The sequence below is a fragment of the Triticum urartu genome, chromosome 1A (genome assembly GCF_056163025.1).
Source record: "Triticum urartu cultivar PI428250 chromosome 1A, HENAU_Tu73, whole genome shotgun sequence".
NCBI classification, from domain to species: Eukaryota; Viridiplantae; Streptophyta; class Magnoliopsida; order Poales; family Poaceae; genus Triticum; species Triticum urartu.
Window position 1 is genome coordinate 489,385,869 of NC_141873.1, and position 16,965 is coordinate 489,402,833.

Consider the following 16,965-nt stretch of genomic DNA (forward strand, 5'->3'; position numbering starts at 1 on the left):
TTGTCCCCCCCCCCCCCCCCGTGGCCCGTCTGTCGGGGACACTAGCAGTCCCTTCGCTCCCAACGTTTCACCCTCTCTCCCCGCCCCGCCCCGCCGCCGGCGCCGCCGCTATTCTCCGGCCGCCTCCTCACCGCGCAGCCCCCCCGCCGTCCATACCAAACCACGTCTCGACATGGCCGCCACCACGCCCGCGCTTCCGCCGTAGTTTTGGTCGTCGATCGGAGGAGGTTTGGCCATCGCCGTCCTTGCCGATGGCAGAGGGGACACGACTGCCGGCGACGTACCACGGCGGCCGAGGCAGATTCCGACGAGAGCTCCAGAGCGGCCTGTAGCCGGCCGGCAACCAACCTGCTACGTCGAGGTGATCATCGCGGCCTCTTCGCCACCACGACCGCAAGGTGTTCGACCTTTTGCCAACAAAGGTATGGACAGTGGAGACGAGTTTTTCTTCCATCACTTCCTTTGTTCATCGGACGATTCGTCGTCGGATGATGAAAATCTTGTGGTGGCTGCACTGGTCGTTCACGACCATATTCAACGGCAGCTTCCTCGGTACAGGGGGTCACTCCCTGGCCGTGCTCCCAACCTGAACCGCAACAGGGAGAGAGGCCACGCCCTGCTCTATGCAGATTACTTTGCCAACACCCCGCTCTTCAGGCCGGATAAATTTCGTCGCCGTTTTCGTATGGCAAGGCATGTGTTCAATCGTATCCGAGAGGGAGTGGTTGCTCATGACCCATACTTCGAGTGCAAGACGGATGCCCTTGGCAAGATTGAATTCTCCTCCTACCAGAAATGCACCGCGGCCATCCGCATGCTTGCATATAGAATTCCAGGCGATTTGGTGGATGAGTATGTGTGCATGAGTGAGACAACATGTCTGATGTCAATGTACAAGTTTTGCCAGGCTGTGATCGAGGTCTTTGGTCCAGAGTACTTGAGGCAGCCAACTGCCGCTGATACAGAGAGATTGTTGGCGACCAACGCAGCTAGAGGCTTTCCAGGTATGCTTGGCAGCATAGATTGTATGCACTGGGAGTGGAAGAACTGTCCATTTGCTTGGCAGGGCCAGTACAAGGGGCATGTTAACGGGTGCACTGTCATATTAGAAGCGGTGGCATCACAAGATCTTTGGATATGGCATTCTTTCTTCGGCACGACAGGTTCTCACAATGATATCAACGTGCTGCAGCGTTCTCCAGTCTTCGCGAGGCTTGCAGAAGGCCACTCCTCACCTGTCAACTTTGAGATCAACGGCCACCATTACAACAAGGGATACTATCTAGCAGATGGTATATATCCTCAGTGGTCAACTTTTGTGAAGACAATCTCGAAACCCCAAGGTGAGAAGAGAAAGAGATTTGCTCAAATGCAAGAGAGTGTTAGAAAGGATGTGGAACGTGCTTTTGGTGTGCTTCAATCCCGATGGGGTATCGTTTGAAACCCTGCACTGTCATGGGATGAAGGGAAGCTTTGGGAGATGATGACTGCTTGCGTGATCATGCACAACATGATCGTCAAGGACGAGCGTGATGAGAGTATCTTCGACCAAGGATTTGATTATCAAGGTGAAAATATTGAGCCCCTGCACCAAGACCCGGCCACATTTGAACAGTTTGCCCAATTCCACCGTGAGATGCGTGATTGGCACACTCATGTGAATGTTTAAAATGACTTGGTTGAGCACGTGTGGGATCACATTGGCAACCAATAGATGTATTTGTCCATTTTATGTTCAGTTAAGACAATTTCGATTTGGTTGTAAAACTATTTTATTAAAGACAATTTCAATTGGGTTGTAAAACTATTTTAATTTTCAGACAAAAATTTGGGTTTAAAACTAGTTTTAATATAAATTTGGGCATTTCTTGATCTTGACGGACATGATGGGGCAAAAGGATGCGGCAGCGCGCTGGCGCACGGCCACCGCATCCCAGGACAGGCCCGGACACGACCCCAAATCCCTACTCAAAAAGACAAAAATAGAACAAAACGGATGTCCGTTGTTTAGGGTCGGGTCGCGCGGTGGAGTTGGCCTCAGCCAACGGGCTCATCCGAACGTCGCATTCCAGTTTCCAAAAAACAAATGTAAACGCGGCCGACGCGCGGAGCGAATATACCCACCAGGCCAGCACCTCCCGTCCGGCTCGTGTCTCGGCTCCGCGAGCAGGTCGGCCGCGCGAGGGATATGGAGATGGCACCGCACCGTATCGCCCGGGAGCATATCCCCCTCCCGTTTCGCTCTCACCGAGCTCCTCTTATCCCCCCTCTCGCTCTCTCCCGCCTCCCCGCGCCACCACCACCCTCCACTCCGCTCGACCGCTGCCAGCAACCATGGCCACCCCCTCCCGCCCGGCGCTCCCTCCCCACCTCCGCCTCCTCACCCCGCGCCAGCTCCCGCCCCTCCGCCCGCCCCGACGCCGCGGCGCGCGCAGCCGCGTCCTCTCCTCGCTCCCCTCCCCGTCCCCCTCCCCGCCCTCGCAGCAGCGCGTCTCCACCGCCTCGCTCGAGCACGGGCCCGGCCCCGGCCCCTCCGCTGCCGAGCAGCAGCCGCGCCTCGCCGCGGAGGTGGCGCGGCTCTCCGCGGCCCGCGCGCGCCTCCGAGCGGCGCGCTCCCTCGGCGACAAGCTCCGCGCGCTCGACGCCGAGCCCCGCGTCGCGGCCTTCTTCGGCGACGCGTCCAGCCGCGGGGTCCTGGGCGGCCTCCGGCCCCGGGAGGCGTACCTGCTCAAATGCCTCGTCGCGGCCGGCCAGGACCACGTGCTCGGCGCGGAGCTCGGCTGGGCCGGCGGCAGCCACGAGCGCCACCGCAATGGGGGCGGTGGCGGGAGCGCGCTGAGGGAGGCGCTGTACAGCCTGGCCGATCTGGTCGGGAGGTGGAGCGAGGAGGGGGCGGCGGAGGACGAGGCTGGGAGCGGGGAGACGGAGCTGCTGCTCGGACGGCTGCTCAAGTTTCTCGGAGACATCGAGGAGTTCTACGACTGCGTTGGAGGCATCATCGGGTGAGTGAGCATCGCCTCTTTGTCTGCACCGCTAGAGCCAGCCTAGAGAGTTGGAGACTCGGTACACGGCCGGCCGAGCTGCATGCAAGTGCTGCCAAATATGGCCCTCGCTTAAATTTGAAGCTACCACTACTAACTGCCGACTGGCAAGTAAGCTGATCGCCAGTTTGCCATAACTTGACTGTCCTCTGGTCTTCGTAGTTAAAACTTCCATTATTTGAACCATTCCAACTAGCTTTGATCTTCGCATTTCAAATAGTATTACTGATATATATTGCTCTGCTCCAGCTACCAAATTATGGCGTTGGAGCTGCTCTCGGTCTCCAAGTCCAAGGACAGCAAGCACCGGCATAGCAAAGACAAGTTTGTCGACTTCCATGTTCCCACTGGACTTAATCTACTGGAGGATACAGAATATGCATCTCAAGCTGCCATGTGGGGAATCGAGGTTATTCCGTATGCCACATTAACTAAGATTTGTGACAGAAAACATTGACATTGTTGTTTAATAATGTCATTCCCACTTACCTAAGATCTATTTATGCCAACGACATTTATCTGCTCAAGGGTACGTACTGAAATATGATCATTTCTAGGGTTTGCCAGAACTTGGTGAAATTTATCCGATTGGTGGTGCCGGTGACCGTCTTGGTTTAGTGGACTCAGATACCGGTGATTCCCTTCCTGCCGCATTGCTTCCTTACTGTGGAAGATCTCTATTGGAAGGACTGATGCGAGATCTGCAGGTACTCGTATTTTGTATATGAAAACTCTTCTTTAGATACAATTTTATTACCCAAGGAATAGCTTAAAATAGTGCAATTAAGTGCCATTGACACCCAGTAATATCGTGTATGTGCCATATCATGTGAAGCTTCTTTGTTTGACAGGCTAGAGAGTTTCTCCATTTCAAGATCTTTGGGAAACAATGTATAACCCCTGTGGCGGTCATGACAAGCTCTGTGAAGAATAACCATGAACATATAGTTGCCATCTGTGAAAGACTTGAATGGTTTGGTAGAGGCCGTGAGAACTTCCGCTTGTTTGAACAGGTATATAATTGGAGACTTCTAGTAATGTCTATTCGTTTGTGTGCATTTCTATTAGTACAATCGTCAGTTACACACTCTGCCCAGAACTTCTGTAGAGTTCTAACTAAATTGCATCGTGGCTTTTCTAGCCTTTGGTACCTGTAGTAAATGCTGAAGATGGCAAATGGTTAATCAGCGAATCACTTCTCCCTGTGGGTAAACCCGGTGGTCATGGCGCTATTTGGAAACTTGCTTGCGATCGAGGTGTATTTGAATGGCTTTATTGTCATGGCAGAAAAGGTGCAACTGTTCGTCAAGTCAGGTTATCTGAACTATGCATCTGTTTTTTATCTGTTTTCTAAAGAATTATTTGGAAGGGGGGAATGACTTTCAACTTCTTTTGCTATTTTCAGCAATGTTGTTGCTGCAACGGATTTGACGCTGATGGCGTTGGCCGGAATAGGCCTGCGACACAATAAGGTAAGAAAAATGAGGATTTCTCTAGCTCACATTAATTACTAATATTAACCTCCACTATGCTATCTATTTTGCACCTCCGGATTCTTGTACTATGCATTTTTTTTATCTTTACATATTCTGACATATGGCATATCATACCTCAGAAATTAGGTTTTGCATCTTGTGAGCGAAGACCAGGTGCTACTGAAGGGGTGAATGTTCTTATTGAAAAACAAAACTTTGATGGGCTCTGGGAATATGGTATCACTTGCATTGAGTACACTGAATTTGAAAAATACGGCATATCAGAACCTACAGCAACGAATGACAGGTAATGCACATATTATCCCAAAGTGCACACCCCATTTGGAATACAAAAAGGGCCCCAATTGAATACCTTCATTCTACTCTTGATGCTTTAACCATTCCCTCCAGTTTTTGTGTGCTACTGTATATGCTCTTCATGGTGAATTTGATATTGTACGTAGAAGTGTAAGCTATACTCTTTTGTTCTTAGCTACAAAAGTTAGTTTTTATATGTATCCTATGAAGTTGTCACCGAGATTGACACTTACTAGTAAAAAGGATTCAGAAAAATATGAGTAGCCAGGTTATGTTACCTTGAATTCTGAAAAGTATAAATGCACGTCTTTGCATTCTTGTATATACGTTTACATCAAGTTACAATCGCAAGATGGCAATCATTTGTTAGCACCATAGTGATGTTGATCCAGCTGCATATGCTGTAGCTTCAAACACTTTGCTTTCTCAGCTTCATTTTTTGCGAAGGATGTGTTTCCCAGTTTTTTCGGTTTGGTTGGATGCAGTGATGTTTCTTGCCACTAAGATTCTGTCCTTTTGTGGGCATCAATATCTATCTTCCTCAAATCATCTAGGCTTTTGTTAATTTAGTTTGCAGGCTAGCTATCCAGCAAATACAAACATTCTATATGTTGACCTGCAAGCAGCGCAGGAAGTTGGATCACGCAAAAATGCTAGCTGCTTACCAGGAATCGTGCTAAATTTGAAGAAGGCAGTATCATATGTGGATCATCTGGGCTTTGAGTGTAGGTACTTGCTTTCCAGTAAATCCCCTACACACTTCTGGCCTTTCTGTATTCCTAGTGTTGAGTTCTCTACACTTGTAATCTTATCACTTGGGCTTATAATGCGAAACATATTATTAATAGCACAAAGATTTCAGTGGGTGGGCTAATACTTCTTAATATATTTGCTATCATTTATGTATTAAAGGCATGCCTGGTTATGTCGCATAAATGCATTGCATATTGCTTGGTAGCTGGTGTGGGAACGGCGACAATAATTTTATGACTGCAGCTAAGGTAGCGACAGTTAATTCATGGAAAATTGCAAAAGGCCCCTGCACACGCAAAAAAGTTAATTTTGGCCCTTTGAGTCCATGCAAATACATAACCGCAGTGGGGACTGGGGGGAAATCGAAATATATACCTGTTAAAATTAACTGATTTATTATGATTCACTAACTTATTTCTGCTACGGCATTTTTACTATGTGACAGCGCTGCGGGTGGCAGGCTAGAGTGCACAATGCAAAACATAGCAGATAATTTTATGAACACATATAGCTACAGGTGCAGCAAAGGAATAGAAAGTATGTAAGTAGTTTCATATTTGCTTCCCATCCATTCATGTCTGTATCCAACTACCTCTCTTTTTGCGTCTCGGGTTTTAGCAATTTCATATTTAACAGGCAAGCTCGACACGTTCATTGTGTACAATGAAAGGAAAAAAGTCACTTCATCAGCTAAAAGGAAGCTGAAATCAGAAGACAGATCATTGCACCAGGTTAATATCACGCTACACAATCCAATGGATTCTCATGTTGCTGCATGCAAATTGTGAAATTCTAAACTTTTATCTAACTTGGCGTACCTTCGAAAACCTAAAGGTTTTTAATTGAGGTTACCACTTTGCAACTCTCATGTATTCATATATATGATATGTTATTATTTTCACATTTCTGTGTTAGTCTATATTAAATATTTGCCTGGGTGTCTAAAACTATTTCTCTGACAGACTGAAGATCCACACTTAATTTATACTGATTGTGAAAGTAAAAAATTGACTGCTATCAGTTAGTATCATGTTAGTGTTACTGAATTTTATGTTTAGTAGGCCAGCGCTTAGTAAGGTTTTCAGCATCAGGATACCAGGTAGTATCATTTTTTGGTTTGTAGTATCAGATCGAGATCGTAGTATCACTGGGCCATGAGATTTTTATTTTCCAATATAATTAATAGCATGTAAGATGCTTCTGGCACTGCTATGTTTTTTGACATGGGTTTACAATATACACTTTACTTGTCTACAGACTCCAGAGGGTTCACTCCTTGACATTATGCGCAATGCTCATGATCTCCTTTCTAGCTGCAGCATAGAGGTTCCAGAGGTAACTGTACTTCTGTGATCTGTTTTGTGGTCTTATTTTCACATATAATTAACGTGAAAGGCATACCATGTGGTATTTTCTTGCCTTATTAAGGCAGACGGATTGGCATTAGCTTTGGTTATAGTTACAAAAATTGAGCTGTGGTTGTTAGTGCTAGACTTCTGGTTATGCTTCTGTCCGCCAGTAGTATTTTTGCTGGTATTTTGAAACTTCAATGCCTTCTTCATCTTTAAAGGAATATTATCTAGCGAACCGGTATATTTCGAGTATTATGTATTGACTTAAAACACGTCCAATCATATCATTAGCATGTGCTAAGCCATGTTAATCTTATTCAACTGGAATAATATTGCATTCAGAAGAACAGTCCGAGATGCATTTACATATGGTCATCTGATTTACTACTTCTGCAAGATAGACCAGTGAAGGGGAAAATTAGCCATATGGTTAAAAAAACGGAATTCTCGGACCATTTCCTGATCACAATGAAATGTTACTTATATGATTAGTTAATAGACAACAATGCAAGTTACTAGTAAAATTTCCAGAGCATCTATTCTCTGGAAATCAAAAGGACACGGTGATTTTCTATGGTATACATTTTCCTGTACGCTATTTCGTACGTGTTGTTCTGAGTTTCTCTGCTTCCAGGGGAAAATAGAATATTCTAGACCTCATGAGGTGTCTTGTTGAAACTTAAATACATGAAAATATTACAGAGGGGGTATTTATTATCTAATTTACTACTCCCTCTGTAAATTAATATAAGATGTTTTTTGACACTGTTGTAGTGTCAAAAAAACGTCTTATATTAGGTTATGGAGGGAGTATCTACTATCAGATCTCATAATCTTTTGAATTATTCTTCAGTTTTCTGGTTAAAGATAATAGTGAGTGCATACGTTTGGTACCAGCTTTTATCATGTCTTGAAGTATTTTTTTTCTCTTATCAATTCAGGTCAAAGACAATAATGAGTACTTGCATTCCGGACTGCCATTCATCATATTTCTTCATCCTGCTTTAGGACCATTTTGGGATATCATAAAGCAAAAGGTATGTTACTTCTAAATTAAATGGGTAAAACATGATAGCCATGGCCTTTTCATCTCTTCACATGATATATATTTGAGCTTCCACTGGCGAAGCACAGTTGAAAATTCTAAAGGTTTCAGTGCTTACAGTCTAAACTCTGCTCTATATACATCATTTTTCTAGTTATGGGGTTTAGTTACTTTTCGCGTCCATGGTTACTTCAATTTCCAGTTTTCCACACATGCAGTTCATAGGTGGCTCCATCTCTAAAGGTTCAGAATTGCAAATAGAGGTGGCAGAATTTCTATGGCAAGATGTTGAGGTAACCATCAAAACAGATGATTAGCATGTATTTCCCCCATCATATGCCAAACTGAATTTATTGATTGAAATTATAGCTGGATGGGAGCCTTATTATTCTAGCTGATAATATTATGGGTTCAACAAAGAGGAACACTGATGGTGAACAAATACTACACTATGGAGCCAGGTATTGTCTATTCTAAGCACATGTTTTCTGAAGCACGCATCTACGTATCATATATGGATGAAACTCTGAATTCCATGTTTATTGAAAGGTGTGGGAGATGCAAGCTGCAAAATGTTAAAATTGTGAACGAAGGGATCAGCTGGGATTCTCCCATTAATGTTTATTGGAAGCATCATGTTGAAAGATCAGAATCTTTAAAGATTATTCTTCATGGAAATGCAGAATTTGAGGCGAAAGACATTCTCTTGAAGGTGCGATAATTAAGAAGTGTGTGAATTTCATTTCCCTCCTTTTCCTTCTCATAATCTGATTTCCTTGTTCTACCAGGGTAACCATATGTTTGAAGTGCCAGATGGTCATAGAATGTGCATCATTCAGGACGAAGCAGGTTTGTTGGTTCATGTACCCTACTTTCTGGTTCAGAAAAGATTGTGTGCAAGCACATCCTCTCGTTTTCCCCCTTAGGTTCATAACACAACAAAATAGTACCTAAATTTATTGCTTATATCATTATCTTCTATTCCCGTTGCATTCAAATACCTCCGTGTTGAACTGCAAAAACGTCTTATATTTAGTCACAGAGGTACTGTAGTAGCTTATATCATGCATCTGACATTTCTCAATGTATTATCTTTGTCCATCAGGTTTTGTTGTTAAGTTAGATCCTATAAGCAAAGAAATGATGGACAGCGGAACGTGGTACTGGGAGTATACGGTAGATGGTGCCCATGTGAAGTTGAATATGGTAGACCTGTAAGGAGATAGTACCAACTGTAGATTCTTGATTCATTGATTCCGGCTAGGTGAATTATGCGAAGAGCACGCTTGACGAATAGTTTGGGTAGATGAAATCCAGCTTGTAGTTGCTGTTGTATAAGGTAAAAGAAGGGCCGTATAGACTGTTGTACAGTGGACTGCATATCAAAGCCTGCTCTTCAGCCCATTGTTCTCACATTTTAGGAGTGATGATGTACATACGAATATACTCAGTATTTCTGAATGTCAAGGAGAATACTCGTTCTCCCCAAGTCAAAAGACTCTGTTTATTTCCACTTGCACTCTGTAATCTCCTCACTTTCAATGAGTGATGCGCATACAAAAGACGTTTCTCAATGTTGAGAAGAATATTCATTCTCCCCAAGTTCTCAAAGAACTCTGCTTATTCCTACAATGGAGAAGAAATCATCTTTTTTTCGTGTCAAAACTGACATCATTATTTTGCATAGCCAAAGAGCCCAAGCCCAATGTATGGTCGCCGTCTGCACCCGGGGATGTGAAGTAGGTTTTTACTGATATCGTGCAACCAATTGACAAAAAATTAACAGACATTATGAGGTGGATATATATTTGAAGCCATGAAAATGGACCAGATAGCTCAAGGATTTGACACAAAATAAGAGATGTTTGATTGCCTCATCTAGACCAACAGAAGAAGAGCCCTGCGCATTTTAATTAAGAGGCACAACAGTGCTCCAACCACTCGGCTAGATGCCCTTCCACAGGCACAAGTCTTATTACTATCTTGCCAGTTGCGACGTGCAAGGTTGTCCCTTGTAAAGATGACCCCTTGGTATAAAAACCAGAGAAAGTCACAATATTTAGAGTGATCTTGAGCTTCCATAATTTTATTCCTACTTATAGGAACATCACAGTGACAAGAGGTAAAGAGCCGAACATAACAGAGTTAAGGAAGAACTTTTAATTCTGGTGTAAGCTCCACCTAAATTGATCCGGTTCTTGTATGCAATCCAGCCGACCAACAAAGCGTGCCAAGCAGCTAGGCGTGGACCCATTAAAAGTCTACGGAGAGGGAGAAGAGAAGGACCTGTTAATCAAGGGATGAAAAGTGCACATGTGAAGTTTGCACTGTGAGTGTAGTGTATAGAGTAGATGTTGCCCATGTGGAATTGAATAAGCCAGACCTATAAAGAAATACTTGATTCATTGGTTCCGGCCGCCCATGTGAAATCGAATATTGCAGACCTGCAAGGAGATGGTACCAACCGTATATTATTGACTAATTGATTCTGGCTAGGTAAATTATATCGTGAGCACGCTTGGCTAATTGTTTTGGTTGGATGAAATCCAGATTACAGTTGCTGTTGTAAAAAGATAGAAGGGCTGCATATCAAGGCCTGCTATTCAGCCTATTCTCCTCAGATTCTGTGAATGATGTAGTACATACTAAGATATTTCTCAATGTTGAGGAGAGTACTCGATTCTCCCCCAAGTTCTCAAAGAACTCTGTTTATTTCTACTCGCACTCTGTAATCTCGATCTTACAGAAATACAGAACAAATTAATATCCTAGAAGACGCGCAGAAATGATGGAACGAAAAAACACCCATCTAAATCCACATACACACACCTGTTTTGACACGAAATGAACAAGAATCGCAATGCATATCCGGGGGATCAAATCGGTCAAGAAACCCTGCGGGTAGGCGACCTCTCCTGCAGGCTGTCGACCCGGCAGTACCGCAGCTGCAGCGACACCTGCCGCTCCATCTGGATGTGCTTGTAGAAGTTGGCGATGAACTGCTCCGCGCGCCGGTCGATGTCGTCGTCCCCGGCCGGCGACGACCCCCCGCTCGACGACGACGTCGCGCCCGACGACGCGGACCGCGAGTACTCTGACGCCGCCACCGCGCTGCTCGTCCGCGACACGCCGCCCGACCCGAGGCTCACCGTCCTGGACGGCCCGGTGGTGGACGCGGGGGAGCCGTCGTCGTCGTCCTCCGCGTCGAGCAGGCCCGGCCGCCTGGACCCGAAGCTGAGGCGGAGCGGCGCCGTCGCGCCGGGCGCGCTCCGGCGGCCGGCGATGGAGTTGATGATCCACCGCGTGGCGCTGAAGGAGAGCAGGAACCGCACCTTCTTCACCGCCGTCCGGAGCGTCCCCAGGAGCGACGCCGGCCGCGACGCCTTCTCGGACTCCATCGGATCGGTCGAGGACGGCGACGGCGACTTCTCTTTTTCCTTGGTGGCGAGGTTTTGGAGTCGTCGCAAGTGGCTAGCAAACAACGGGAGACAGATGATGAGACGGGATTAAAAGTGAGAGGGCGAGAGGTTCCTGTGGGCTGTATATATAGCTGGCGGACGTGGAAATGTCGCCCACGTACGTTGCTCAGTGCGGCAAGCTACTCGGAATTAAGATATTTCGAGGAATGTACGCACATACAGATACAGAGCATTTTTTTTTTGCGAAATACATACAGAGCATACCGTCTCTACATGCATACACGTGGATCGGTAGATGCATGCACTCCGGCCTTAATTAACGCTTATACTCCCTACAAGGTCGTATGACCGAGCAACATGTACGATTTTTTATTTTGTTTTTATTTTTGCATGGAGAGCAACATGTACTCCTACTACATGGCAATCATTGCTGACATCAAGAAGGAACGGCGGCAGTATTTTACGTGCACTACTGGTATTCTGGGCCTCTGGCGACGGGGTCCTGGTCCAAACGCGCTCGTGGGGCCCGTGAGCCAGTTGGCGCCTTGCTGTCGTGTCGCCCCCCGGCCATGCCGCCATGTTACAACGCAAGGTGGAATGGACCTCGCACGACGGGCGACAGAGGAGGCGTGCGCTGGAGGAGGAGGGGATCGGGTCAGGTCAAACATTGCCGCTCCGCTTCCGCGCCACCGCGCCACCTTGCCCGGCCCGTTGTCTCGACAGAAGATGCTTCGGCGGCAAGGCTGCGGAGCCGTGGTGTGGCGACGACGCGGTGGCTCGTGCGAGCCCGGAGTGACGACGACGGCCCCTAGTCCACGTCAGTACAAAGGACAAACGCGTTTGGTTGATCTGTCGCTTATCGCGCCTCGTGTAAACCGGCTCCGACCTGTTTGCGCAAATAAGACGCCGTTAGCTGCAGCCGTACTATTTTAGCGCAAGCATATACTTTTTTTTGAACATCAGGACAAACACAAGCGCTCATATACACGCACATACACTCATCTCTATGAACGCACACACGCATATCCTACCCCTATGAGCATCTTCGAAAGGCTGAGCCGGCATATCATCTTGAACTTTACGAAATCACCGTAGGCATCTCGTCGTCGACGGAAACGTCTCCTCCCACTAAATACGCATCGCCGAAAATCCTGAAATAAATCCAGAAATAAATGCAAGTGGGGAAAGTGCGTCAATTCAATTGTCCAACTATAAGCGTACCGCGAGACAGATTGATCGAGTTTTCCATATTTATTTTCAGTCAACATGCAGCGGAGCACAGCACCCAGTTCCATTGCTCGAATGAAATCTATACTCATAGGATATATAGAGATAAACACACTACTAGTCACACGACTTATGTGAGACATACATTTTAATCGCACAATGCTCAGATCGTTTTAAGGTGCTCAAATAACTATGAGTTTATATTTACGGATTTGCTCATTCTCATGTGACTAGAATTAGTTAAATCTCAGTATTTTTTTTAGAGAAAAGTATATTTTCCGTCCCTCAACTTTTGGTGAAGTCTAAATTTGGTCCCTCAACTTCGAAACCGGACAAGATTTGTCCCTGGTCTCGATTTTGACCGGTTTTGGTGCTGACTGACCCCGGTTTTGACCGGTGCCGACTAAAATTCGCGTAATTTTTTCATATCCGTGAACTTTTTAAAATTCACATACTCTTTTCAAATCCACATAGTTTTTCAAGGTCGTGCATTTTTTTCAAAAATAAACATACCTTTTTCAAACCTGTGAACTATTTTGAAATTTGTGTACTTTTTCAAATCCATGATTTTTTTAATTTGCGTAATTTTCTCAAATCAGTGTATTTTTTTCAACTTCGTGTAATTTTATCGAATCCAAGTAGTTTTTTTTCGAATCTATCTGTTTTTAAAATTCGCTTACTTGTTTCAAATCCGCATACTTTTTAAAGTTCGTGTATTTTTTTCAAATCCGTGTTCCTTTCCAATCCATGAACTTTGTTTGAAATTCACATACTTGTTTCAAGTTGACATAAATTTTCAAATCCACACATTTTTTTCTAATTCGCGAAGATATTCAAATCCGCATACGTTTTCAATTTCACATAAAATTTTCAAACACAAAAAAATATACGTGAATAGGAATAAGTATGTCAATTTTTAAAAATTACATGAATTTTAAAAAAACCACAGGAACTTTAAAGAAGTACGTGGATTTAAAAAAAAGTACGTGAACTTGGAAAAAGTATGCAGATTTGGAAAAGTACACAAAATTTTAAAAAGTTCACGTATTTGAAAATAATACCCGAATTTGAAAACATTAAACGGACTTGGAAAAGGTATGCGAATTTGAGTCGGCACGGTCAAAACCGGGTTGGGACAGCACCAAAACCGGTCAAAACCGTGACCAGGGATGAATCTTGGCCGGTTTCAGTAGTTAAGGGCGCAAATTGTCCGGTTTTGAAGTTGAGGGACCAAATCTAGACTTCGCCAAGAATTAAGGGATGAAAAGTATACTTTTCTCTTTTTTTACAGTACCTCAATTAACTACAGCCTGTAGCTCGCGATTATAACGCCACAATTAGCGTTTTTGCATCATTCCGGTTTGCTGACCAGGGACAGATTTTCATGTAACCTCTTTTTGTCTTGGGCCGTCTGGCCTTTGTCACACAACGATCCATTTCTAATTCTTTTTCGTCAGGATGTGCCAGTTTAGAGCAAAAAGTTGACGAGCGCTTCTTCGGGAGCCTCTCGACGATTACTTGAGGATGAACTGGTGCACTCTCGGCCGCTGTCACATGTCACACTTTGGACGCTCCTTTCGGATTTTGTTCATTTTTTCACATGCGTTTTCAGCTTTTTATACCAGTTTTTACATTTTTTTTTGGTTTTCACCGATTTTTCTTAGCTTTTGGATGAAAAAAAATTGTGCGAAAAAGCATGTTTTTTTGTTTCCGCAAGAGGCAAGATTTTGCTTTTGTGAGAGGCATGGGAGTGTCTCTCGGGAACGAAAAAAACAATGTGTTTTCTTTTATTTTTCCTTCCACGAGAGGCACGGTCATGCCTTTCGAAAACGGAAAAAACACGTTTCTTTATTTTTCTTTCGCGAGAGGCACGGCCGTGCCTCTCGGGAACGAAAAAATGCGTTTCTTTTCCACGGGAGGCACAGCCGTGCCTCTTGAAAAAAAAACGTGTTTTCTTTTTTTCTTTCTTTCGCGAGAGGCACAGTTTTGCTTCCAGAAAGACACGGATTTGCTTTCGCGGGAGGCTCAGCCGTGCCTCTGGAAACCGAAAAAAACGCGTTTTTTTTGTTTCCTTCCGCGAGAGGTATGGTTTAGTTCTCATGGAGGCATGGATTTACTTCTGCGAGAGGCACAGTCGTGCCTTTTTTCGAAAAGAAAGAAAACATGCTCCTGCTTCAGTTTTCTTCGTCTGTTTTTTTTGGATAAAAAAGTTCATCAAAACTTATTGACATGGGATCTAATTTTTAAGATCTCGACGTGAGGAGTCCAATGATGAAAATGTTTCGAGATTTGGACACGATTTAAGAGATACAATGTTTTAAATAAATGGATCTACGAAAAAAGAAAATATGTCACTTGTCGCAATCTGGAAAGGTCAAAGTGATCTTTGAAGGAGTACTCTCGGTTCTGCGATCTCGATTTTGTTGTGTCTCGCATTAAGCGAGTTGGAAAGAACCTCTCGCTGAAGAATTCTCGCGTAGCAATTGGGCCGGTCCACTTAATACATGAAATAGTGGGAAAAGGGGTTTGAACCTCAGTGTGCCAGATAGTTTATAGCGACACTAGCCACGAACACTCGGTTGAGTTCAGGATGAACTTTAAAGGCACGACCTACTTAAGGTAAAAGAGCCAAATTTATCCACCGTTTTTTCTGTCTTATTCAGATTCGTTCGGGGTTTTCTCTTCTTTTTTCTTTTTTCTCCGTTTCTTTCATTCTTTTTTGCATTTCTTTCGTCAGTTTTCTTTTTCTTTTTTCTTTGGTTTATTTTGTTTATTTTTCCTTTTTCCAATTCTTTGGTTTTCTTTGTCTCTTTTGGTTTTCATTCTACATTTTTTGCATATGTCAACAACATTTTTCTAATGCATGTTCAATATATTTTCAATACAAATTTAACATTTTTCTAAAACATGGTCAACACTTTTTCTATACATATTTTTTATTTTTTAAATGCTTGATTAACATTTTCCAGATACAAGATTTACTTTTGCTAGTCCATGGTCAACATTTTTTCTATGCATGTTAAACATTTTTTAAATCATTGATTAACATCTTCCAAATGCAATATTAACATTTTTTTTAAACACATGGTCGGCATTTTTTCTATACACATCAACTTTTCTGAAATGTTTAACATTTTTCAAATACTTGTTGAACATTTTTTCAAATGATTGATTAACATTTTTCATATACCTGATCAAAAAAAACCATGATTTTTTAATACATGGTCAACATTTGTTCTATTCACATTTTAGAAAATTCGAATGCTTGATAAACACTTTTTAGCTACTTGTTCAACATTTTATGAAATGCTTGATTAACATTTTTATATACATGATAAAAAATCATCATTTTAAATACATTTTCAACCTTTTTTGTACACATTTAACATTTTTCAAATGCTTGATTAACATTTTTCAAATACTTTTTTGAAAAAAAATCAAATGATTGCTTAACCTTTTTAATATATACAAATTTATAAAATTTCACATGCTTGGTCAATATTTGAAAAAATAGATTTTTTTAAGTATCTATTTAGAATATTCCAAGTATGAAAAAATTGGAAAAATAAAGAAAAAACTAAAATAGAATATGTAAAGAAACAGAAAAGGAGGTTGTGGTCTCCCGCGCTCCTGGGCTGGCCCATCGTGGTCTCCCCTTCAGCGAGCGTTCCCTCATCTCGCTCAAGGTGAGATATAGGGGCGCCCCAGTTTGTTAGCCTTTGAGCTTTTGTGCGTGTGCTAGTCTAGAGTATCTGATATGACCTTGGAGATTTTTTAGGGTCTGTTTGGTTGGTGACTAATTTTGCCGTCATTTTTGCCGCATATTTCTTGCCTTAGATCCTCAAATTCTTAGCCATGTTGTGGCTTATACTAAGGGAATTTTGCAAAAAATATATATTGTGTATGACATATAAGGCTTATTTCTCACGAAAAAAAACTTGCATTAGGTGTGGCTAGATCCTAACACCCATCTAATACATATTCAATATTTTTTCAATACAAATTTAACATTTTTAAAAACATTTTCAACAATTTTCTATACACATTTTCTATATTTTTTAAATGTGTGATTAACATTTCCTAATACATGGTGAACATTTTTTCTATGCACGTTAAACATTTTTTTGGAAATCATTGATTAACATTTTCCAAATCCAGTATTAACATTTTTTAAACACATGGTCAACTTTTTTTCTATACACATCAACAATTTTCAAGTGCTTGATTAACATTTTTCATATACATGATCAAAAAATTATACACAAATGTTCTAATAATTAAGGAAGATTATCCAAATCATTATCTAGAGCATCTTGAAGGACTTCAATGTTTAGT

The 16,965-nt window shown here is 43.2% G+C and overlaps 3 protein-coding genes across 3 annotated transcripts; 2 read left to right on the forward strand and 1 right to left on the reverse strand.

Moving 5' to 3' along the window:
• Nucleotides 1–424: 424 nt before the first annotated feature.
• Nucleotides 425–1,669, forward strand: LOC125532948 (uncharacterized). The gene is made up of 2 exons (XM_087538849.1): nucleotides 425–1,343; nucleotides 1,467–1,669. Exons 1-2 carry the CDS (start codon nucleotides 425–427, stop codon nucleotides 1,667–1,669), a joined length of 1,122 nt encoding a protein of 373 aa, XP_087394975.1.
• A 574-nt stretch (nucleotides 1,670–2,243) lies between these two features.
• Nucleotides 2,244–9,497, forward strand: UGP3 (UDP-glucose pyrophosphorylase 3). Its single transcript, XM_048686421.2, has 17 exons — nucleotides 2,244–3,002; nucleotides 3,291–3,450; nucleotides 3,599–3,748; nucleotides 3,893–4,054; nucleotides 4,183–4,355; nucleotides 4,447–4,513; nucleotides 4,657–4,823; nucleotides 5,405–5,563; nucleotides 6,033–6,124; nucleotides 6,224–6,318; nucleotides 6,845–6,922; nucleotides 7,881–7,976; nucleotides 8,203–8,277; nucleotides 8,354–8,445; nucleotides 8,534–8,696; nucleotides 8,773–8,833; nucleotides 9,090–9,497. Exons 1-17 carry the CDS (start codon nucleotides 2,335–2,337, stop codon nucleotides 9,200–9,202), a joined length of 2,571 nt encoding a protein of 856 aa, XP_048542378.1. The 5' UTR covers nucleotides 2,244–2,334; the 3' UTR covers nucleotides 9,203–9,497.
• A 1,070-nt stretch (nucleotides 9,498–10,567) lies between these two features.
• LOC125521310 (cotton fiber protein) lies at nucleotides 10,568–11,505 on the reverse strand. Its single transcript, XM_048686370.2, has one exon. The coding sequence runs from the start codon at nucleotides 11,380–11,382 to the stop codon at nucleotides 10,870–10,872; it is 513 nt and encodes a 170-aa protein (XP_048542327.1). The 5' UTR covers nucleotides 11,383–11,505; the 3' UTR covers nucleotides 10,568–10,869.
• Nucleotides 11,506–16,965: the final 5,460 nt, after the last annotated feature.

Bases quoted from the DNA above. Each gene is read 5' to 3' on its own strand.
- LOC125532948 (XM_087538849.1), top strand. From the start codon at position 425: ATGGACAGTGGAGACGAGTTTTTCTTCCATCACTTCCTTTGTTCATCG. The intron at 1,344-1,466 runs GTGAGAAGAGAA...CATGGGATGAAG, and splicing joins GACAATCTCGAAACCCCAAG to GGAAGCTTTGGGAGATGATG.
- UGP3 (XM_048686421.2), top strand. From the start codon at position 2,335: ATGGCCACCCCCTCCCGCCCGGCGCTCCCTCCCCACCTCCGCCTCCTC. The intron at 5,564-6,032 runs GTACTTGCTTTC...ACTATGTGACAG, and splicing joins CATCTGGGCTTTGAGTGTAG to CGCTGCGGGTGGCAGGCTAG. The intron at 6,319-6,844 runs GTTAATATCACG...ACTTGTCTACAG, and splicing joins AAGACAGATCATTGCACCAG to ACTCCAGAGGGTTCACTCCT.
- LOC125521310 (XM_048686370.2), bottom strand. From the start codon at position 11,382: ATGGAGTCCGAGAAGGCGTCGCGGCCGGCGTCGCTCCTGGGGACGCTC.